General features: G+C 41.9%; 1 protein-coding gene across 1 annotated transcript; it reads right to left on the bottom strand.

Annotated features, from left to right (window-relative positions):
* Window positions 1–118: 118 nt before the first annotated feature.
* On the bottom strand, window positions 119–21602 carry LOC128862208 (probable serine/threonine-protein kinase mkcB). Its single transcript, XM_054100701.1, has 3 exons — window positions 21319–21602; window positions 1654–2015; window positions 119–1581 (listed from the first exon to the last, which is right to left on the bottom strand). Exons 1-3 carry the CDS (start codon window positions 21571–21573, stop codon window positions 615–617), a joined length of 1584 nt encoding a protein of 527 aa, XP_053956676.1. The 5' UTR covers window positions 21574–21602; the 3' UTR covers window positions 119–614.
* Window positions 21603–24101: the final 2499 nt, after the last annotated feature.

Here is a 24101-nt window from a genome sequence, read left to right as displayed (position 1 = left end):
TCATTTCTTTTTAAGAGAGTAATGTCGGTATGCTCCAGCTTTGACCTTTTAGTCGGATGGTATAGGCGTGCCGCTTTCAACGTTTTTTGTGCGTTTTTGAAGAGAAACAACAAGACAGTTATTTACTGCGCAATCTAATAAGGCAAAGTGGCGTTTTATTTGAGTTTACTCGTACATTTTAAACGTATCTTAGCATGAATTAAAAAAGTTTCTCAAACTGTACTCGTATAATGAAAATATTGTAATCAACATAAATGCATTCATGAATGTGTGGCAGAAAATGGACGGTTTGAAAATAGATAATCGTAAATTTTTAAATTTCTACCATAAAACTAACAGTAAGCATTAAAATACGTATTTAACTATACATAATAAAAGGCACTGGTGTGTACCATCGAATAACAGTACTAATTAGATATAAAGCGCCCCTAGCACTTAATCATTAATTTTACTTTAAAACTGCAAAAAAAAAAAATTCCAAACCGAACCAAATTTAAAAATATTCTCTCGATTTCTGTACTAAAAGAAACATTTAATCAGTTAAATGCGTAAAGTACACTTGAGACGAGATGAGGTGCAGGTGCAGGTGCAGGTGCAGATGCAGGTATGGGCATCTAAACCCAAAGTACAGCAGCCGCATCTTCATTGGAAAGTGTGGAGAAGCGTTGGTATGTATTGGCGTTGCGGTAACTAGTTTTCGTTGTTGTGTCCCAGCGGTGTTGCATATCGTGTGCGGCTTGCAGCGGTAGTCCGAGCACATTGCTGGGATGGTTGGCTTTCAAGGTCGAATTACGGCTGTTGCTGGTCTCGTTGTTGTCACTTACGTCAGATGCGGTAACCGTTACTTTAGCGCAGTTAGCCGTACCGAATTTTACGTTCGGCAAAGACATGCGATTCGATATCATTGTGGAGCTCAAAGGTACACCGACATCATGAAAAGAGCTTATCGAACTGAAACCGCTCTCATCCTCTGTGGCTGAGCTGAGCGGATGTTGATGCTGCTTGTTTGGCAGTGCGATCGGATGAAATGGATGATGCGGCGATATATCCTCGTCGGTCTCGACCTTGCTCGAAGTGGTCGATGCAGCCGACGATGAAGAGGAAGACACTGCCGATGAATTGGAGGTGGTGGAATGTACTGAGCTATCGGTGGAGCTGCGCAACGATAGACGAGAGTCGCGTATGACGTTTGCGCGCAGGAAGAGCATTTCAGCGGTGGCGGTGGCAAGCGAGCTGTCAGCTGGAACTGCGAGACTGTTGCATTTATCCGCTTCAACATTTGCAATATGTTTCTTATTCGCATTGCTTTGAGCAGGCATAATGAGTTTTGGTATGATGGTTGGTGGTGCTGGGTTTGTTGGTGGCGGCAGCAGTGGCGTTTTCGTCACTTTACTTTGCGCTCCATTGCTACGTGCGATCAATGCGTTACGATGCTGCGTTAAATCCGGTTGTTGTGTAGATGTGTTGAGCAGATTTTGTATCGTACGTGAAAGACGAAAAGCTTCCTGATTTAATTTTTCTTCAACTTCATTGGCGGCGGCTAGTGCCTTCGACTCGGCATACTTCCTGGGCGAGCGGCGCCTGTAGGGAGGTGAAGAAGAGCGTACATGTTAATTTAAAATTTGAATGTGCAATATTCGAGTAATAACTTACCAAGTGAAGTCCTTGAAGGTTGTATATGGATTATTGGGCGACGGATTGATGGCATCGTGTTCCATTTTAGCGCGGCTTGTTTTCGAACTATTATTGGCCGATTGCTTCTGGTCTACGTTTGGGTTGGTGGTGCTGCGCGCGCGTAAACATGACGTTGTGGTTGCTGATTTATCGCCACTGGCATTTTGTTCTGTATCTTGGCCGTTGCTGCTGCCATCATAAACTTGGTAGAGACTCTTGGATCGAGATATCTGTTGCTGCTGCTGTACTTGGTGCTGTTGCTGCCTTTGCGTTTGATAGCGATCAAGGAAACGAGCAACCTCTTCGATGACAGCACGATACATTTCCTTGCCGGTTTCGACCTGCGGAACAGATAATAAATGAATATTTTATATGAAAATGTATGTACAAACATGTGCATGAAAAAATGCCGTAGAATATCACTATTAAATACCCTATAGAATACGAGGAGTCATGTCGTGCGAGTGGATACAAACGCTTTGGCTTTGAAAGTATTCTGGGAGGTATCAGCTGATGATGACAGGCAGACTAGGTCACCTCTATATGGGAAAGATCAAGTTGCGAAGCACAGAAGGAAAGAGGAAACGGCGGATGTATTTTCATGAACTCGGTTAAAATCGGTAAGGCATTTCATGTACCACGCCAGTTGAGAAGAAAAACGGCGCGTGAATGAAAGAAATGTTACAGCTTCAATTAACTTTTATGTTCCCACCTAAAGTAACGTTGCGTAGGCTTGAGCCACAAAATTATTGAAATTCGTCTTTCTAGATGGAAGTGGCACTAGGCTCGTTCTGGCCTCTTCTCATTTCTCTGGCTTTGCAAACTCGGCTCTGCGGTTGTGGAAATTATCTGATCAAAGGTGAAAGAGGACGATGCGGGGGTTCAGATATTCCCTATTACAAATTTGTATATCAACTGATAAATTGATAAAGTCGGCTTACTCACGGGGACGTGGCTAAAATGTAGCTTTTGGAAAATGTACACTCTAATTTTTAAGCTTTTTCTGACTGATTTGAAAGGGATTGTGCTTTAAAATAAGAAATAGCTTTCAAGTGCTGAGCGGCAATCGTTCCTATAGGGAATAATAGTTGTGGTGGGCAGCATTGCTTTATCCACCTTCGCCACGATAGCCTATACAGCTCTATCGTGAGCTCTCATAGGAATATTTGTGAAATTAATAATCGAGTAAAATAGATACAATAAATAATTGGCGCGCTCACTTTTGTTAGGAGTTTGGTCGAGCACCTCCTCCTATTTGTCGCGTGCGGCTTGATGTTGTTCCACAAATGGAGGGACCTACAGTTTTAAGTCGACTCCGAACGGCAATGGCTTTTTATGAGGAGCTTTTTCGTGGCAGAAATACACTCGTAGGTTTTCTATCATTTGGAGATTCGAAAACACGATTATTGAGCCAAAATTTGAAATTAGCAACGGCACTTTCTTCAGCAATGCCAAGAATAAGCGAAATACTGCTCCTGCCTTTTGTTTGAGATTTTTCCGAACAGAAAGCAAGAAGAAAACTGCAGCAAACCAAAGTAAACTCAAAACACTTTATTTGCATCGAAAAACCTCCTCAAAGCCCACCTTGCCAGTTGATCAGCTGATTCATCAACAGTGATATCAATACAAGCTTGACTGCGACGAAGTCACCTAAATTCAACGGCTGCTGTTGGGTTTCGAAACAAATGGTGATCGTTTGCAAAGGTTTCAATCGACTATTTCCTTGATAAAAGCAACATCTGCTTGAAAAAAAAAATACCAGTATTCGCATCGTCTTACCCACATCCCCATATGAAATCGACGTTATTGCTTCCACCACCGAAATATCGGCTTACATAGGGACTCCTCCAAAAAATAGCTACTTTTTGGTACACTCAGTAACAAATCAAGCAAACAGTAGCGCGTAATCCAACTGGATTCCGTTTGTCACGGGATTGACTTTTCCCCCTTCTCCCTTCTCGTGAAAAAGCGTTTCTCACTACTGGAAAGTCTTTGACGTTAAAGTTAATTTCCGACTCTGGTCCTCTGGCAAGATAAGGCTCCATTAGAATTAATTTACCAACCTACTCTTCTCTATGCAACTGTCCTTCTATGGTTATCTTTGAAGGAATTTAATTTCTAGAAAAATAGCCCTGCCTTATTATTCTTCGCCTTCTTGATTGAAAATCGCTTACGCGAGGTGGACCGAGTTTAAAAAAGCGCGCCAGTAATTTTTTTCTCCTGCTGAAGCCAAGTCCCTCTCCACCTGATCTTTCCAAGGCCTTTCTCTTCCTCTTCTGCCACAATCGCATCGAATACTTTAAAAGCCATCGCCTACGAGAGCCGAGCCGTTACTAAGGTGCAAAAGTCCAAAAATCTTCCGTAGAATCTTTCTCCCAAACACCCCACGCGACGCCACATCGGATGTTGTCATTGTCCAAGCGTCTGGGCCATACGTTAGGACGGGCATGATGAGAGCCTTATGGAGGTTAGTTTTGTTCGTCGAGAGAGAACTTTACTACCCGACTGCCTATTTGGTCCAAAGTAGCACTTATTGGCAAGAGAGATTCTACGTTGGATTTCAAGGCTGAAGTTGGCTCCATATGTAGAATGGTCCAAGCAGCTCAAAACTTACGGGCTTCGCCCAAGTATCCTTTGGGTAGCTTCCAAACATTCGTTTGAGAGCGAGCTAATGTCAGAAGGCGAAGCAACCCAGAAAGCTTGTTGAAAGCTGGGTTTGGGATCCGCCTCTTAAAAATACCCCCCAATGGAAATGAAAACCTGCCTTATTATCATGGGATCGTGCCTTTTTCCTCAATCGCATTTTGTAAGACTTTCTTTTCAACACCCCCCCGATTCCCCGAGACGCATTAAGCGCAACCCTGCTTGAGGTTTGCTTTGAGGCTTTAGAAACATTAGCGAGTTCACTATATGTCAACTACGTTAATTTGTCGTACCTTTGGATTTCAGCATTTAAATCCCCGTTTCGTCTACTTCGACTTTTTATGTAATGTCGATTTTTATATATTAAAAATTCCTTATTTTCAAATATAAATCAGTTTTTGATAGTTGTAGCCAAGGGTTGCCTGCTGCTTAAAAAAGTTTAAAATTTTCATAATACTTCCTCACGATTTCCGATACCGGAATAATTTACCATCGAAAATGTCCATTAATTATAAATATTAGTTGCATAACGCCCCAAAGATTTGCTTAAATGCCAACAAAGATACATATAAAACAACAATAACAATAATGGCAAAAAACAAACACTTTCCCACAACACCATCAGCAACTGCAACGCCTTCTGGCTGGCAGGGGATATTCAGAGGTGTGCACTAATACATGCGCACATTGCAAAATAACTAGCACACTAATGAACTGCTGGCCAATATACAACTGCTGGCAAAAACAAAACATTTCAACAAAATAGTGGGGGGAAGTTGCAGATTTTGAGGAAGAAAATACTTGTTGGCCACCCGTTGACTCGACGGTGTTGAATTTGTGGTCTTGGCGGGCTGCTGAGTGTTGCTCATTGGTGGCCAGCTGTTGGTGGTTGTACTAAGTGTTATTGTCGTTGTTGGTGGTTGCTTGTTGGCAAAACAAATAACGTAATTTCGAAAATAATTGCATACATGCGCATATATATTTGTAGCATTCAGTCAAGTTGCCAACAGGCTTAAATACCTACAGTAATCCACGCATACATACATACATTCATATAAACAAGCATACACACATACATATGTACTCTGTAGTGACTTAAGCAAACTGAGCAGCAAACATTTTTGTTTATGAACTGGAACTAGTTCGAGGGAGACCACAGTGACATCAGTTGCAAAATAGCCAATTACGGACGTATAACACACAAATATTGCTCAATTATTATAAATAACTACCCAGGAGCGAGGTTTCAGACAATGCGATACACTATCGTGTGACCTCTTTAACTTCCTCACGGAGGAAGTACTGCGGAGCACCTGTGTTCGTGGCAATGACACTATTTCCAGCTTCTTGCATATGCTGATGACAATGGCCGCAGCATTTTTCGATATCGAAAGAGAGTCAACTAGAGTTGGTTTGGCGGATAACGAGGGTAAGGGCGAGGTGTATGCAGTTCACTAGAAAATATACAGGGTTTGATTGAAAAGTAATGAATCGGCTGGTGGAGAAAAGTAATCGCTGGACCTTCCCCTTCCACTAGAAACCGGTCCCAGTTCGCTGGCAACAGCGGTGCAGTCCACATCGCTCCGCGCGTGAAAGCTGTTTTAAAAGTGTTTTAGGGTTTTGCAGTGGCAAAAATGCAGCGATCGTTGGAGCAAAGTTACTCGATCAAATTTTGCGTAAAGCTAAACAAAACGAGAACCGAAACCATTGGGCTATTCAAGGAGGCTTACGGGGACCAATCTCTGTCCAGTGCCCAGTTAAAACGGTAGCACAAGTCGTTCAAGGAAGGCCGGGAGAACGTCGAAGACGAACAGCGATCTGGAAGCCCTTCGACGACGCAAACAGACAAAGATGTGAACCGCCTTCCTCTGCACCTCTGCATTGGCCAAGATGGAGGTTTCGGTGCTTCCCACTTTCCCTATAGCCCATACCTGTCCCCTCTGGACTTCTTCTTGTTCCCGCGCCTGAAAAGAAAGCTGAAGGGGAGGCGTATCGACTCCATCGAGGCGATCCAAAAAACTGTGACAGCCGAATTGAACGCGATTCCGGCGGATTAGTTTAAAAAATGTTTCCTGCAGTGGAAGAACCGCTACCAGCGGTGTATTGACGCTCAAGGGTCCTATTTTGAAGAATATTAGTTGTATAAGCCCAAAGGTTTAATAAAACTGCTTAAAAAAAATGCTCATTACTTTTCAATCAAACCCTGTACACGGCGCTTTGGATCCAGCATTTTAGCGGACAACCACCATACATTTGTAATTGCCAAGGAATTTATATAACTTGGCGTCACCGTCACAACAACAAACGCTATCAGCCAGGAGATAAACCGATGAATCGCGCATGCTATTACGTTTAAATATGGTCCGTGCTATTCTATGGCGCTGAAGCGTGGGTTGGCTCGCAGACTGATGCAGCCGTTCTTGGAGTATACGGGAGAAAGGTACTTCGGAAAATCTTCGATCCTCTTCGTGTTGGCGATAACTACTACCGCCGAATAAACCACGAGCTGTATGAGCTCTACGCGCTACGAGTTGTATGAGTTCTAGAGCACAAACGTATGGTTGCAGAAGCTCCAGCAAAGAAGGTGTTCAAATGGCAAGTTAGAGGGCAACGATGTAGGAGAAGTCCATGCCTCTGATGGAAGGACCAACTCGAGGGGACTCTAACATCGCTTAGGGTAACAAATCGGAGAAGGCGCACGCAAAACAGAGACGCCTGGCGAGACTTGTTGCAGTCGGTTTTAAGCCGGTAACGGGTTGTGATTCCTGACCGGGCCATATAAGCAAGTAAGTAAGTATTATAAATAAGAACGCTTCAAATGTTCAGGATGCACGAAATGGGAATTTCACGAATATAAATGTTGATGTTGAGAAGCAATGCTGAGGCTGACTAGTTCGTGGGACATGGGCACGTTAAAATTACCAGTTGCGCGCATTGAAAAAAGATAACAGACGAATTACTGCAGCTGCAAAAGAAACTGGCACTAACTTCAGTTCAGTAAAAGTAGGCTTGACTGCAGGGCATATACATACACGCATACACACATACATGCATTCATTTGTACATACATACATACAAGATTATAACGATATCCGTGCGTAGAGGGTGGAGCGCAACGGCTACGGTAGCCACAATTTGGCAAATGAGTGTACGAATGGATCAGCTGTCAATTTTTGTGCCAAGAGAAGTTAAAAAAAAAAAAACGAAACATTATTTGGGAAGTGCTAAAAAGTGCAAATTGGCAATAACGCAAGTCAAAACAGCAGCTATTTTCATGCTATCTTTTGGAAAAAAATCTGGCCTAAACACAAGAAAACAGCATCTGCCTCACCAGCCTTAACAATAATATTGGCGTGCGAAGCGAGATGTGCACTCATACATACATATGCACAACATAAATTTGTGTGAGTGCTAATGTGTGTACACAAACCCACCCTGCAGGGAATTCCATTGGTTTCGAACTGGTGTCTGCTAAGTTATGTAATTTCGAGTGAGGTTCCTTTACACACAGTGTACTGTGAGTCGTCTCAATTTTTATTTTTTTTAATTTAAATTTACCTGTGAGGCAAATTTGTGAAAATTATCGTCGAATTTGCATAAGAAAAATGCGCTTTTCTGTAAATTTGGTATTAAAAGTTAGCAGATCGATATCTATTTTTTAATTTCCCGTCCAAAACGCGCAAAAACTGATACCCTATGCTTAAACAAAAATTAACTGCTTCTTATAGTGACCCTGAAAACACACATTAAAATTCAAAAAAGTGCTAAAAAAACCGAAATACTTATCTCGTTTCCTTTTTTGTCATAATTTTTGAGGCATTTGTTAGTAATATCGATCCGTAAACATTTTATATCAAATTTACGGAAAAGTGGTTTTAATTCATGTGAAAATCATTCTAGTTGCATATCACAATTTTCAAGTACTATCAAAAGATTTAAGTCTTACTACCTATAGAGTCCGTTTTTGGGTGTTTGGCCGAGCTACTCCTCCTGTTTGTGGCGTGCGTGTTGGTGTTGTTCCACAAATGGAGGGACCTACAGTTTCAAGCTTTTTCATGGCAGAAATACACTCGCGGAGGTTTGCCATTGCCTGGCGAGGGGCGACCGCTATTAGAAAAATGTTTTTCTTAATTTTGGTGTTTCACCGAGATTCGAATTTACGTTCTCTCTGTGAATTCCGAATGGAGGATGGTTCCATGTGTAGAAGTCCACGCAAGTGGGGAAAGTTACTGATCGCCATTCACTTGTGAGTGGCCAGGACGATTCTTCTACATATGGTTCAAGCAGCTCACAACGGCCGGGATTAGCCCACGTATCCTCTGCGTAGCTTCCGAACACCCTTTCGGGAGTGAGCCAACATGAGAAGGCGAAGCATCCCAGGATAGCTGGTTGTGCGCTGGGTTTGGGACCCGCCACTTAACTCAACGCCAGGGTGGGCAAGGAGGGAATTTTTGGTCCCACAGTCGGAAAATTCAGCCTGCACAACGAAACATCCGGTGACGGGCAGAGGCTGATCGACTTCGCCGGGGCCCGAAGCATGGTAGTCTGCAGCACCAGATTCCAGCATAAGAAGATTCACCAAGCCACCTGGCTGTCTCCTGATCGAAAAACACGAAACCAGATCGATCATGTTGTGATAGATGGAAAACACGCTTCTAGTGTATTAGATGTACGTACGATCCGAGGACCCAACATCGACTCGGATCACTACCTTGTTGCAGCCAAACTGCGCACACGCCTCTGTGCAGCAAAAAACGTGCATCTATTTACGCAAAGAATGTTCGACATCGAAAAGCTGCAATCACAACAGACAGCCAGAAGATTCGCCACTCGACTCTCACTCCTGCTCTCAGAGAGTACGCGGCTTACAGAAGGTTTTAAGACCGGGGCGTTTTCCTGTAAGACCAAAGACGGCGAACTGGTGACTGACGTACAGAGCAATCTTAAATTATGGAGGGAACACTTCTCGAACTTATTAAACAGTGACAGCTGCGCATGTCACCGAGAAAGTGAAGATCCCGATACCCCAATCGTTGACGACGGAATTGTCGTTCCGCTACCCGATCATGACGAGGTGAGAATAGCGATAACGCGGCTAAAGAACAACAAAGCCGCGGGCGCCGACGGACTGCCGTGTGAGCTATTCAAACATGGCGGCGAGGAGCTGGTAAGGTGCATGCATCAGCTTCTATGCAAAATATGGTCGGATGAAAGCATGCCTGCCGATTGGAATTTAAGTGTGCTCTGCCCAATCCATAAGAAGGGCGATCCTGCAATTTGTGCCAATTACCGCGGGATTAGTCTTCTAAATATCGCCTATAAGGTTCTAGCGAGCGTATTGTGTGAAAGGCTGAAGCCCACCGTCAACCAACTGATTGGACCTTATCAGTGTGGCTTCAGACCTGGAAAGTCTACCATCGACCAAATATTCTCAATACGCCAAATCTTGGAAAATACCCATGAAAGGAGAATCGACACACACCATCTTTTCGTCGACTTCAAAGCTGCATTCGACAGTACGGAAAGGAGTTACCTGTATGCCGCGATGTCTGAATTTGGTATCCCCGCAAAACTAATACGGCTATGTAAGATGACGTTGCTCAACACCAGTAGCGCCGTCAGAATTGGGAAAGACCTCTCCGAGCCGTTTGATACCAATTGAGGTTTCAGACAGGGTGACCCGCTGTCGTGTGACTTCTTTAACCTGATGTTGGAGAGCATCGTACGAGCCGCAGAACTTAATCGCTCAGGCACAATTTTTTATAAGAGCGTACAATTGCTGGCGTATGCCGATGATATTGACATCATCGGCCTTAACAACCGCGCTGTTAGTTCTGCCTTCTCCAAACTGGACAAAGAGGCAAAGCGAATGGGTCTGGTGGTGAACGAGGAGAAAACGAAGTACCTCCTGTCTTCAAACAAACAGTCGGCGCACTCGCGTATCGGCACCCACGTCACTGTAGACAGTTATAATTTCGAGGTTGTAAAAGACTTCGACTATTTAGGAACCAGCATTAACACCGATAACAATGTCAGCCTTGAAATCCAACATAGAATCTCTCTTGCCAACAAGTGCTACTTTGGACTAAGTAGGCAACTGAGCAGTAAAGTCCTCTCTCGACGAACAAAACTAACACTCTACAAGACTCTCATCATGCCCGTCCTAACGTATAGCGCAGAAGCTTGGACGATGACAACATCCGATGAAGCGACGCTTGGAGTGTTCGAGAGAAAGATTCTGCGTAAGATTTTTGGACCTTTGCACGTTGGCAATGGCGAATATCGCAGACGATGGAACGATGAGCTGTATGAGCTTTACGACGACATAGACATAGCGCAGCGAATAAAGATCCAGCGGCTACGTTGGCTGGGTCATGTCGTCCGAATGGATACAAACGCTCCGGCTTTGAAAGTATTCGATGCGGTACCAGCTGGTGGTAGCAGAGGAAGAGGGCGGCCTCCTCTGCGTTGGAAAGATCAGGTGGAGAAGGACTTGGCTTCACTTGGTGTGTCCAACTGGCGCCGGTTAGCCCGAGAAAGAAACGACTGGCGCGCTTTGTTAAACTCGGCCAAAATCGAGTAAGCGGTTATAGCGCCAATTAAGAAGAAGAAGAAGAAGTCACGCACCAACCCATTCGGCTAAGACGGCCGCTCTTAAGGGTTTGATTGAAAAGTAATGGGCCTTCCCGCGCGAAGCGTCTGCCAAGCGATCAACCGAATCGGCTGGTGGGGGAAAATGATCGTTGGACCTTCCCCTTACACTAGAAACCGGTCCCAGTTCGCTCGCAACAGCGGTGTAGTTAACATCGCTCCGCGCGTGAAAGCTGTTTTAAAAGTGTTTTAGGATTTTACAGTGGCGAAAATGCAGCAATCGTTGGAGCAACGTTACTCGATGCAAATTTTGAGGCATCGTCCACAAGGAGTTTGTACCTCCGAAGCATTGTAAACCGGCATTTTACAAAAAAGTGCTCCTTCAGCTGAAAAATCGCGTCGCCCGAGTTCGGCCCGACCTCGTCAACAATTGGACCCTTCATCACGACAATGCGCCGGCGCACACCGCCTTCCTCTGCACCTCTGCATTGGCCAAGATGGGGGTTCCGGTGCTTCCCCACCCTCCCTACAGCCCAGACCTGCCCACTCTGGACTTCTTCTTGTTCCCGCGCCTGAAAAGAAAGCTGAAGGGGAGGCGTTTCGACTCCATCGAGGCGATCCAAAAAACTGTGACAGCCGAATTGAACGCGATTCCGGCGGATGAGTTTAAAAAATGTTTCCAGTATAAGCCAAAAGGTTTACTAAAACTGCTTAAAAAAATAAGGCTAATTACTTTTCAACCAAACCGTGTATACCTACTGATACAAATAATTCAAAAAAAAAAAACTGTGTAAATTCAATGATAATTTTTCAAGTGTTGGCGACACTGGTAAATATTAAAAAAAAAAAATTAAAAATATAGGTGCTCTAATTTGATTTTTTGTCGTATAACAAACTTAACCCTTCCTTGGACACCTTTTTTAAAACTTTCGGCTGGCACCCGGGTCTGGCCTTTTTCGTCCTGCTCGAAGATCCTTTTAAAAGGCTATATTCATAAAACGATAGAAAATTTTTAGAACGCTACTTGGAAGCTCAAGTCTTATCAAAATCTTAAGTCAATATCTTAAAAATGAAAACGCCGCTCTGGTCAGACCCGGGTGCCTAACGAGGGTTAGAAACGACAAAAAAAAATATATTTTTTGGATCCATAATTTTTTACATTTATTTACAAAGTTTCCTTAATATTATATGTTTTTCCTGCAGGGCAATTGATTTTTTTGTTTCCTAAACTGCTGGCCATATATTTCATTGACTAACAAGCGAGTGCCAGGAGCAGCTGAGCTGTGCACATCAGTGAGCGCAGAGACAGGGGTCATTAAATCTCGCCCTATCTTAGATAAAACGAAAGGGGTAACACTGGTAACATACACACACAAACACACAGCAGCTGTTTTTTAATGCTTTTGTTAAATACAATTTGGGTTAGCATTGTTGGCGGCACAATTTGGCTTGTCGGAACCATTTGGCTATAATGACTGTGAGAACAGTTACTTAATGTTAGTACATTTCATGGTGGAGGAGCTTTGATTATGGCTTCAAATTGGCTGCCTCTTTCGGAATTGCTACTCAGTTAGCAAATGCGAGTATGTACGTATGGCGGCGATACAAGACATATTTGCTGGTGGCTATGAGCTGCTTATCTGACGTATTCGCTTGTTTGCATTAACCGCTTGAGGTCGTCAGTGAATACATACATACATATGTATATATGTACAAGTCCGCACTCAAGTGGATTACGAATGAAGTGAATACCGGAAGGTTGCTTCGTATGAAATGTTATCAGCGGTGGGTTAGTTTGGGCCAGATGATATGGTTACCCAAGCGAAGGCCCACTTGGACGAAAAATACAAATATCGTCTCTTGTGATACCATAGTGGGGGTAGAAGGAAAACAAATATGCCTGAAAGGATAGTGGAGAGCGGTTATTGAGAAGATCAAGCGATTGCTACTTATGGTTCTTACTACTCATGAAATTCATAGTTGTGTGACATCTAAGCCCGCTATATTCGCAGATATAACAAAACTGTGAGATCGAGGATGTCTGAATTTCCGTGTAGCGAGAGCAGAACAGCTGAGAAGTAGACGGTCAGATAATTCCAGCTCAGACTCCAGAAGCAATACCAAGTCTTACCGCATGGATACTTAACGGACAATATTCGAAAAGTATGTCTACAAAATTCAACAGCTGCGGCTTTGTTAGCCTTAGAAGTGGAACTAATGGGAGAACTTTTTAAATAAAACTGACAAAGGAAATATTCATTTTCTACAAATCCGGTTGTATATTGAGTTAACGCCGCTAAAACTAAATAAGGCTCCTGTTCTTTCGAGCTTTCGATACTTTTACTCTTTTAAACTCACTTAAATTTCGAATTTTAACACGTTGAGCGCCGATCCAATTTAAATCACCCACAATTATCTTCTACAAGTTCTATGTGATTCTTTGATTCTAATTAAAAAGCCTCTTGTCAAAAAAAATTGACGAATTTAAATTCAAAAATATTTAGCGTATTTTTAAGAGAAGTATTCAGAAAAATTTTGTATGGAATAAAATCATTACCTATCACGCGTGAATGCAATCACTTATATCATTCAGCACCGACAGCTACCAGCTAAAAAAAAAGTTCAATTATCAAAATCTGTACGTTATTGGTTTATTCGAAGGCGTAAATATTCCCTTTATTTGTGGTACATGATTTCATTCATGTGGCTGCCTCGGCTGGCTTCGCAGTATCTTATACTGCTGCCCTATTTTTCCACGACCTGTCGCTATCTTAAGAATGGCTTGCCCTATATTCCGCTTAAGAGATTGAATCATTAATAGCGTGTTCGGATAACACGAACCTTCAGGGCACCGTAAAACAAAAAGCCTTACGGCGTCAAATCGCAGCTCTGAAGGGCCAAAGACTGATTGTAGCATGTTTCGAAGTTAAATTAATGGGGCCGCCGTGACCGAATGGGTTGGTGCGTAACTATCATTCGGAAGTACATAGGTTCAAAATCCCGGGCACGAAATACTAATTGATAGAATTTATTTTTTCTAATAGCCATCGTTCACCGGAAAGCAATGGCAAACCATCTTTTTCTGCCATAAGAAAGCTCTTAAAAAACCGTCCGCCGTTCGGATACGGCGTAAAACTGTAGGCCCCACCATTTGGGGAAAATATCAAGATGCCCACCACAAATAGGAGGAGGAGCTTCGCCAAATACTCAAGAAGGGGGTAGGTTATGTAGGGTCCATTGTGTTGCCAATAAGAAAGGGGTAAGCACCAATTATATTTATATATATTTATACGCGGCAGTTTAGCTTATTGCGAGATGAAAATGGATTTATCCGAAAATATGATTTCTCGAACAAAATCGTTGTCCATTTCCAGCTGCTTTAAGGCCTAATATCTCCCAAAGTTGTTCAAGCAAGCGTAAAGTAATTAATATCGTTTCGTGGAGATATATTAGTGATTTGCTGTTAAGATTTCCTGTCAGAATGAAATATGATTAAAAAAAAAACAATATATGAGCCACCTTGTAGTTAAGCGACTGCTATGTTACAGATTGTTAAAAAAAATCTTGTTTGAAATACCTTGAGCACAGAATGCTGCTTTGCCTCGTGGTGCAAAGATTTTTAGAGGTGTACTACCTAGTAGACCGAGAGAATTTGTCGTATATGTCGACGTCATTCGTTTTGTGTTTCACAAAATTTAGCTTTAGCAGGTTTGCTGTTGTTGTTGTTGTAGGAGCATAAACATTCCCCATACTTACATACGGGGAATGCTGCTGGAGTGACTGTGCTTGGCCGGATATAAATCCGGGTTGGACTGTCATGGAAACGGTTTGCTCGTTAGGTATGGTGAAAAAAACTTTGCATTCATTGGCATGTCATTCATTTTGTGTTTCACAAAATTTAGCTTTAGCTTAGTGACGAGCAAACCTGGTATCTATCATCCATTTTTACGGATGGCTCCAGAAGCGATGAACTTTGTTGTGGAAAACCGATGGAGAGGCAGAACTATGGTATATGCGTCTGCAGCGACAGTCAAGCTGCGCTTATGGCCTTAGACAGCCCCCCAACCACATCAGGGGTAGTCAAGTCCTGTAAATCCAGGCTGAACTATGTCGGTAGACATAATAGCCTGATGCTAACATGGGTCCCGGGACACGTGGGTATCGCGGGTAACGAGACCTCTGACTCCTTAGCTAAGATGCCACTCCCTTCTGCGGCCATCACAGCCACGGTTAGCAAATGGGTAACTACCACCCACAAGCGAGCTTGGCAGGCTGAGAGAGGCTGCAGATGGACCAAACTGATGTTACCTGTCATGTCCAATCGACTGTCGCAAACCCTGCTGTCATTAAGCAGGGGGGAGTGCAGACGGCTGGTTGGACTGATGACGGGCCACTTTCTGTGGCGAAGCACATGGATAGGTTGGGCATCTCAGACAGTGTACTCTGCCCAGCTTGTGAAGAGGAGGATGAGACGGCGGACCACTTCCTGTGCGTCTACCCCGCCTTCGCTCGAATCAGGTTTGAGGTCTTTGGCACTGATGTATTAAGAAGTACCATCTTGGCTCCTTGGCACCACAAGATTTACTCAGGTTGCTTCGGAGATCGGGTAGATTTAAAGGAAATTAAAAGGGAATCCAAGTGTAGTATAATGGACTTAATTCACGCCTGAGTGCTGCACTTGCTAGTTGTCCCGACAAAAAAAAAAAAAAAAAAAAATTATCCTGGGCTTTGCCTGTTTCGTCACAGGAGTGAATTTAAACTATTTATGCAGAATGATTGGAACTGTATTAGTGAATGCACGCACAACAGAGATTGCATTCAAGTGAGTGCTCATTCTGTGTTTAAAATGCTTACTTCAGCATTCTTTGATTTTATTGTTCAATTCATATTTCCTTTGAATGGGTGCAGATTTAAAAAAATATGAACCCCGTTCCAGAGGTTGCACCTTTAAGTTTCTTCCGAACCAGTCTTTGAATTACATCTGAAGGGAATGTGATTTACGTACAACCTCAGATAACAAAATTTGGTATATCCTGAAAACTGTTACGATTTAAAGCACATATTTTGTCCAAGATTGAGCCCAATAAAAAAACAAAAAATGTATGCAGGTAACTTACGCACAAGCACACAAAAATTCTGCTTTATCCACTGTATAGTACGCACATAGGTTTAACACGGAAGCACAAGCATTTAGTCTGAATGTCTTCAATGTATGCCAGAGCGCGTTTCAGCCTTCACAATATCGATCAGCTAAACATCGATTATGAAAACAAATGATTTATCCCCCAACATGGATTTTCTTAAATTTGTGTCATTAGCAATACTTCATTTCTGGTGTCTAACAGAGTTCACTACCAACTCAAACATAAGTCTACGAGCATAAACCACAAAGTATAGAAAAACTGTGTCTTTGTCGGTCAGTTGGTTGCACCTATAACGTATTAGTGTCGATTGTAGAAAGAAATGAAACACAAGTGGTAAACAAAAGCAAAGAGCGATATTAATACACATACATACATGACTATGCAGGTATCCGTGCAGGCACTGTATGATGGAAGTAGTCATATTAACACAAGAGTGAGTAAAAATACACCAGTTGCAAAATTACCAGTTGGAGGTGTGTCAAAAACACAGCTTACTCTATTTTTATAAATAAAAGCACTTAAAATGTTAAGAATACACGAAATGAGAATTTGATGAATATAAATGTTGATGGAATTCGCGAAATTCCGTAAGATATTAAAAATATCAGTTGCTCGCATTGGAAAAATAAAGAGGCTGGTAATAAAGTAGTTCAGAACTTGTGGATTTGGCTGCAGGGTGTAACTTCGCACACATATTTACTATCACATAAATATAAATGAAAACTTCGAAATTGGAAAAAAGAACAAAAAAATAAAACGCCATTAAAAGAAAAAGTGTAACATTGAACTAAAGCTTCACGCTCGATGTTAAAACGAGAAAAAGTAGATGACAGATAAAGTGAGCTAATGGAACAGCCTACTAATGGCCGATTGACCGACTGACTGGCTGACTGATGCTGCTATTAGCTGGCGAACATTTTTATTAGTTGATTTTTATTAGCATTTTTTGATTCGCAGCCATTAGAGCTGACCACAGGCGTAAATTAAAGATCAGAAAGTTTTTATTCCACCAAGCAGCGGTATTTACAGCAAAATGCCGGATATTCACGATCTGGCTGCACTTAGTAAATGTAAAAGTGTTTGTTTTAAGAGAATTCGGTTTGGCATAATAGGCAAATATGTTTGTATTAGAAAAATGCACTAAAAATTGTAGGCCTGCCCACACTACTTTTTCAAAAATATCACATAGGTCAGCCGTTTTAAACCTCAAATATTTTTACTTTGTTTTTAGAAAAAAATGTGTGCTATTTAAAGACAAATTGTAAAGTTAGGTGTAAATTTGATAAATTTCTTGTTTTAAATGCACATACTTTAATGTAAGTAGTTAAAATTTTGGTCACTAACTTCGTTAAATATTATACTCCTCTTTTTTTGTTTCTCCTTCTCTTTTCCCATCTATACATACGGCTCTAAAATTGTAGACGGAGTGAGAGTGGGCATTTACTGCTCAAAACTAGGGATAAGCCTATCAAGCTGCCAGACCACAGCAGTACTTTTCAAGCGGAAGTTTTTGCTGTAGGGAAAACCACGGAGCTAGCCTACACTAGAACAAGAAAGAACTCAACAATTAATATATACGTGGACAGTCAAGCAGCAATAAAAGCAATATGCTCATATTGTATTAAGTCCAAAACTGTTCGACGGAGCAGGGAGCTCATAGAAAGGCTAGCCGCAAACAGTAGGCTGCATATCTATTGGGTACCTGGTCATAAAGGCATTATGGGGAACGAAATAGTAGATGAGATAGCAAAAAGTGCTGTTAGACTACCTTTTGAGCAAGAGAACGACATACCAAAACCGCTAAACACAATATACAATGAAATGGACAACCACATGAAAAGGCGAGTGGAAGCTAGGTGGACTAATCTGACCACATGCAAAACAGCAAAAGTTGTGTGTAGAACTAACGACAAAAAACTGACTCAATTCGTACTTACGCTCTCGCGAAAGGACTGCAGAACTATCATAGGTATGCTAACAAGTCACAATCTATTGGCTGCACATGCGTACAAGATAGGGATTGCTAGCACGGACAAATGCAGGAAATTCAGAGAGGATGTTGAGGATACTTTGGAACACCTTCTATGCGTCCGTTCAGCATTATCAAAAACGCGTTTAAAATGCCTGCGAGCCCTAATGTTTGCGGGTCTGGAGGACGTCTCAAAAAGCGGATCTCCCAGCTCTATTTAGATTCGCCAAAAGCGCTGACATCCTACATGATGTCTACTTTATGTATTCATAGAGGTCGGTCTCCATCTGGTATCGCTAGGGACCAAAAGGTCTATGCGTGGATTATTGCCAACCAGGCTAACCTAACCTAACCTTTGTTGGCAGTACGATGCTATTAGCTGCCAGTTTTAGAACATATCACTTAAATGATACTTTTTCCTTAAGGGGTGCGGACTAGCGTGCAAATTTTTGCAAATATCCTAAAAGTCAGTTTTTTCTAATAGCGGTCGCCAATCGGCACTTCTCATCCGAGGCTTTGTACATCTTTTCATTGGGGGGGAGTTTTAAGTGGCGGGTCCCAAACCCAGCGCACAACCAGCTATCCTGGGATGCTTCGCCTTCTCATGTTGGCTCATTCCCGAACGGGTGTTCGGAAGGTACCCAGAGGATACTTGGGCTAATCCTGGAAGTTGTGACCTGCTTGAACCATATGCAGCAGAATCGTCCTGGCTACTTTCAAGTGAGTAAATTTCTCCACTTGCGTGGACTTCTACATATGGAACCATCCTAGATTTTGCCAAGATTTTTGGACCTTTGCACGTTGGCAACGGCGAATATCACAGGCGATGGAACGATAAGCTGTATGAGCTTTACGACGGCATAGACGAATAAAGATTCGGCGGCTACGCTGTCTAGATCCGAATGGATATAAGCGCTCCGGCTCTGAAAGTATTCAATGTACCAGCTGGTGATAGCAGAGGAAGAGGAAGGAGGAGGACTTGGCTTCACTTGGTGTGCTCAACTGGCGCCGGTTAGCACGAGGAAGAAACGACTGGGGTAAGCGGTTATCGCGCCAATTAAGAAGAAGAAGAAGGTCGCTCCTCGGCAGGGAAAGACAAACCTGGGAGTGTATTTCTGCCATGAAAAAGCTACTCATAAAAAACCATTTGCCGTTCGGAGTTAGCTTAAAACTGTAAGTCCCTCCATTTGTGGGGCAACAACAAGACGCACACCACATATAGGAGGAGGAGCTCGGCCAAATACTTCTGTTAAGTGCGCCAATTATTATTATTTTTTTCTTTCGAAACTCATACAATCCCAAAACTCCTTCTGGGGAAGTAACACCTGCTTAAACAGTGATGCCAGGCCAAATTGACGAGTAGTGGTATGAACTAATTTTGCTGCATTTTCACCTTAGGCCAACCAGAGCTGCTGAAGTAGTGGAGAAGGTTTATGGGATTAAATGGCGAGGAGTCCCCACAACTTTTTGCATCCTGGCCAAAGATTTTCGAAATAGCACACGAAGAAATGGAGATCCATTTATTCTGTGCCTTCCTGGGAAATAAGTTGTACAACTTGCACCTTTAACAACCGTTAGGGGGAAGCCGATGACTGGGTAGGAGACCTCTGAGACCAAGTCGAAGCAATTTTATATCTCTCTATATTCCTATGTCCTGCACAGCCAAAAGATTTGGTCTCCTCCTTACAGGAGTTGACGAGTTTGGATCTGCACCATGGCGGCGTCAGTGTCTTGATCGTAGTTTGACTATCAGGAAAAATGTTAATATATATCCCTCACTTCAACGTTCTCTAAGCATTCGGCAGGATCTAAAAGATTTCTGCCTGCCACCAGGAGTATTCGGCAACTTTAAGGGAATCAATAAATTGGCAGGCACCGTCAGTGAAGACTAACCGGTTTGCGGATAGAAAGATCTGTACGAAGTTCAGAAAAATGCGGGGTTAATTGCCTAAAAAGTCTAAGTATAATTTTAAATAATCACTCAATAATTTTTAGAAGTAGTTGCAATAGTTGTGTACATATAATTGGTATATAAGTATGTACTGTTAGTTCTACATAGTCTATAAAACTATAGTCTACAGTCTCCTTATTTTGCTGAGTTGTCTAACCGAACCTATTTCCTTTCTACCCTTGCTAAGATGAATGCTGAAAACGATTTTTTGAAGGAGTTCATAGCTTACTATAAAGTAGATGGATGACGAGTTCATTGAAGAGAATTGAGAAGGTGTGATTAATGCCAATCGGCTCTCAGCGAATTTGGAGGATTCAGCTGATTTGCAGATGTAACTACCAGGGTTATGACAGCAGTTTGTTCGCGTAAACACTGACGTTGTGTTGGTGATATACGAAAAAATTATCGGGAGATAAGCCCATACGAGTTTCAATAAAGAGCTCCCATTTTTCTTGTTCTGCATGTGGATTGATCATATTTCGCAACTTAACTGCAGGTTTGCGCACAACCATGATCGATGTGCTGGCCTTACAAACTTTTAGCCAAATCTGCTCAAGTTTGATTGTCGAAGATGATCGCTGGTGTATTAAGCACTTAAGTGCAACTTGCGCTAGTTGCCGCGTAGTGGATGGAATGTCTTTAATAGACTGAATGAAGAAGTTTAGAAGTGCGGTGATCGTAAAAAATGTCTTCTAACACATTCCAAAATCACAATTGGGCGGAGGTACCTACCATTTCTACGCCATTGGAAGCGGCATATTACTTTTATGAATACAATTTGTTGTTGCCTACTTTGGCAGAACAAAGGGTGGCAGCTGCTTTGTTTAGCTGTGCGGCGAATCACCTTTTCCAGCTGGTTGATTTGTGCTATTCATGAATTTATAGATTTATCGCGTTGTTTACATGCGTACACCTCCCTACTCGAGTATGGATGTTTGTTTGTGTGCACCGCAATTATCTTTAAAAAGGCATGAGAATGGAATAAAAGGAAACTTTTTAACTCAGCGTTTTATTTTAGAAGCTCAATAATGGAGTTGTGCTGCTGAGATGTTTTCTGGTTTTTGTTTTGCTTTATTACCCACGATGTGTATGTGTATGTGCATGTGTGTGTGTGCTTAGACGCAATATATGAAATTACCATAATTGACCACATTAAGCGTCGACTTAGCATGAAATTAATTCAATCAACAACAACAAGAACAATTGTATTGCGGTCTGCGAACGAGTTGCTCGCCTAAGTCTTTTGATTTCCTGGACAATTTGTGAAAAGGGCACTACATCAACATATACGCACATATCTACTCGCATGTGGCTACATATACATACATCTACTCATGCATGCTTACCTGCTTCAATTGCCACTGCAATGTGTCCACTTGATTTTGCAACAATACCACTTGTACGTTTGCTGTTATCGCTGAATTGTCGCTATGTGCCTTAAAAGCGTTCGTGCCGGAGCGCTCAATGTCGGGAGGAGTGGCGCGCGGCGCAGTAACTGATGTTGAGGTTGTTGCAGCATAATGAGGTGTTAGCGTTGCACGTCTGGCAGCCACTGGTGGGGCTGGTGTTGCAGCACAATCGCCATCAGCCGAGCCGTTCATGTCAACTGTTGCATTGAACGAAAGATTGTCACCCTAAAAATATAAATGAAAAAAATAATAATAATAAAAAATGAAAAAATACAGATAAATTGAAAAATTTGTGTATGCAAAAAGTCTGCCAGATGCAACCGGTGAATACAAACAGAGCTGCGTAGTTGAAAAATAGATAAGCAAATGCATGCGGATATGTGTGTGTATGTAAATGCGTTAAGGCTTAGGTTATGTTACGCTCGTTTGCAACACACAGAATCAACAAGTTTTTAGTCATTTCCGAGAGGCACACTTCCTCTTCAAATTAAAGCAGTTGAGGCAATAAGTTGGGCCACTTGAATGTGAAAACCCGTTTGCTAACGCCAAAAAGCGCGCACACAAGCATGTGCAGCCACGTCGTAAGCCACACGTGTGATTGAAATAAAAATAATTCAATTTTGTGTTTTTGTGTTTTTTGTTTTTCAAATGTAGTGCATTGTGGTGGCCAGCGTTAATTATGCTGTGTTACTGTTGGAATGTTAAATTGAAATTAATGTACAAGAAATGCTTGTCTTGGCGCGCACTCACACATGCATGCATACATATTCACATAAATACACATACCTACATGAAGGCAAGTACTCAAATGCAAGTACACACGCCTGAATTACGTGGCTTAAAACTCGCACTTAAAAACGAGTAAATTTGCCAACAAGTAATAACGGTCGTTTTCACACTTTTAGGAATGGCCGAAAATTTAAGTGCCGCAGTTACATACCTGTCTATGTATGTGTATTATGTGCGTATTAAAGGCTTTTCGAATTAGTAACACTGAAGGAAAAATATTTTTGCCGCAAAGAATATACTCAAATGTACGCACATACATACATACAAACACATAATTTTTGAAAGTTTTGTAATTGGCTGATTAGTTTTTAAATTCAGCTGCAAAATTTAACAGACAACAATTAAGTTATTAAAAGTAATGCAAATATGTTGGTTTTTATGAAAAACAAAAACATTTACTTTTTTGCATTTTTTTAACTCTAATTTATATTTACTTTTACATTTTGCAAAATGCCAACTAATGCATGTAACGGGTGATTTTTTAGCTATTATCTTTTTAAACAGTTGGTTTAAACAGCTGACGCACGTTTCGTGTTTTGTTTCACTGTCAATCTGTTTGGTCTATAATTTAACAATGAATCGTCTTACAAACGAACAACGCTTGCAAACCATTGAATTTTATTATAAAAATGTGTGTTCTGTTAAGAAAGTTTACCATTTTATGGTCAGTTTAATCGACCCACTGAAGCGGCTATTCGAGGTATTGTGACTAAATTTAGAACCAAATTTACATTATTGGACAACAAACCACCAACACGCTTACGTAGAGTGCGAACTGATGATGACCATCAATTATCGCTTCGTCGCCGTCCGCAGCAATTGGGCCTCTGTTACTCAAAAACGTGGAAAATTTTGCGAAAGGATTTAGGTGTGAAGCCTTTCAAAATACAGCAGGTGCTAGAATTGAAGCCGAACGACCTACCGCAACGCAGAAGTTTTGGTGAATGGGCTCTTGGAAAGTTGGCCGAAGATCCACTTTTTTATCGAAAAAATTGTGTTCAGCGACGAAGCTCATTTTTGGATCAATGGGTACGTAAATAAGCAGAATTGTCGATTTTGGAGTGAAGATCAGCCAGAAGAATTGCAAGAGCTACCAGTGTATCCAGAAAAGGTCACAGTTTGGTGCGGTTTATGGGCTGGGGGTATCATTGGAACGTACTTCTTCAAAGATGCTGCGAATCGTAACGTAACTGAATGGTGAACGCTACCGTCAAATGATATCCAACTTTTTTTCCCAAAATGCAAGAGCTTGACTTGCATGGCATGTGGTTTCAGCAAGACGGTGCCACATGCCACACAGCACGCTTAACAATGGACTTGTTGAGAGGCGAGTTCGGTGAACATTTTATTTCACGTTCGGGGCCTGTCAATTGGCCATCCAGATCGTGCGATATAACGCTTTTAGATTATTTTTTGTGGAGCTATGTTAAAGCTCATGTCTATTCAGACAAACCTGCTTCAATTAACGCATTGGAAGACAACATTAAAGCATTTATATGTGAGATACCGGCCGAAACATTGGAAAGGGTATGCCAAAATTGGACTAAGCGGATGGATCATTTGAAGCTCAGTCGCGGTCAACATTTGCATGAAATAATCTTCAAACATTAAATTATATGGACTGTACTATCGATTTAAATAAAAATTTCATGCATTTTTCTGAATTTTACATGTGTTTTTAAAAAAACTTTTCTATAGCTCTTAAAAAATCACCCTTTAGCATGAAATTTGCGCATACATCTTTGTACATTTTTAATGTTACTGCTGGTCGGCGAATAGAGAGATCTTCACTTTCATGTTGCCTGCGATGGGCAGACGGTTTTTTATGTCAACCCTTTTCATGGCAGAAATACTCTCGAAGGTTTCTCATTGCCTGCCAGAGGGCAATCACCGAAGTTCAGATCAGGTTGTTCTGGTGTGAATTGACGTTA

Source organism: Anastrepha ludens, chromosome 4 (assembly GCF_028408465.1).
Source record: "Anastrepha ludens isolate Willacy chromosome 4, idAnaLude1.1, whole genome shotgun sequence".
NCBI classification, from domain to species: domain Eukaryota; kingdom Metazoa; phylum Arthropoda; class Insecta; order Diptera; family Tephritidae; genus Anastrepha; species Anastrepha ludens.
This window is presented reverse-complemented; position numbering and strand designations above follow the sequence as displayed.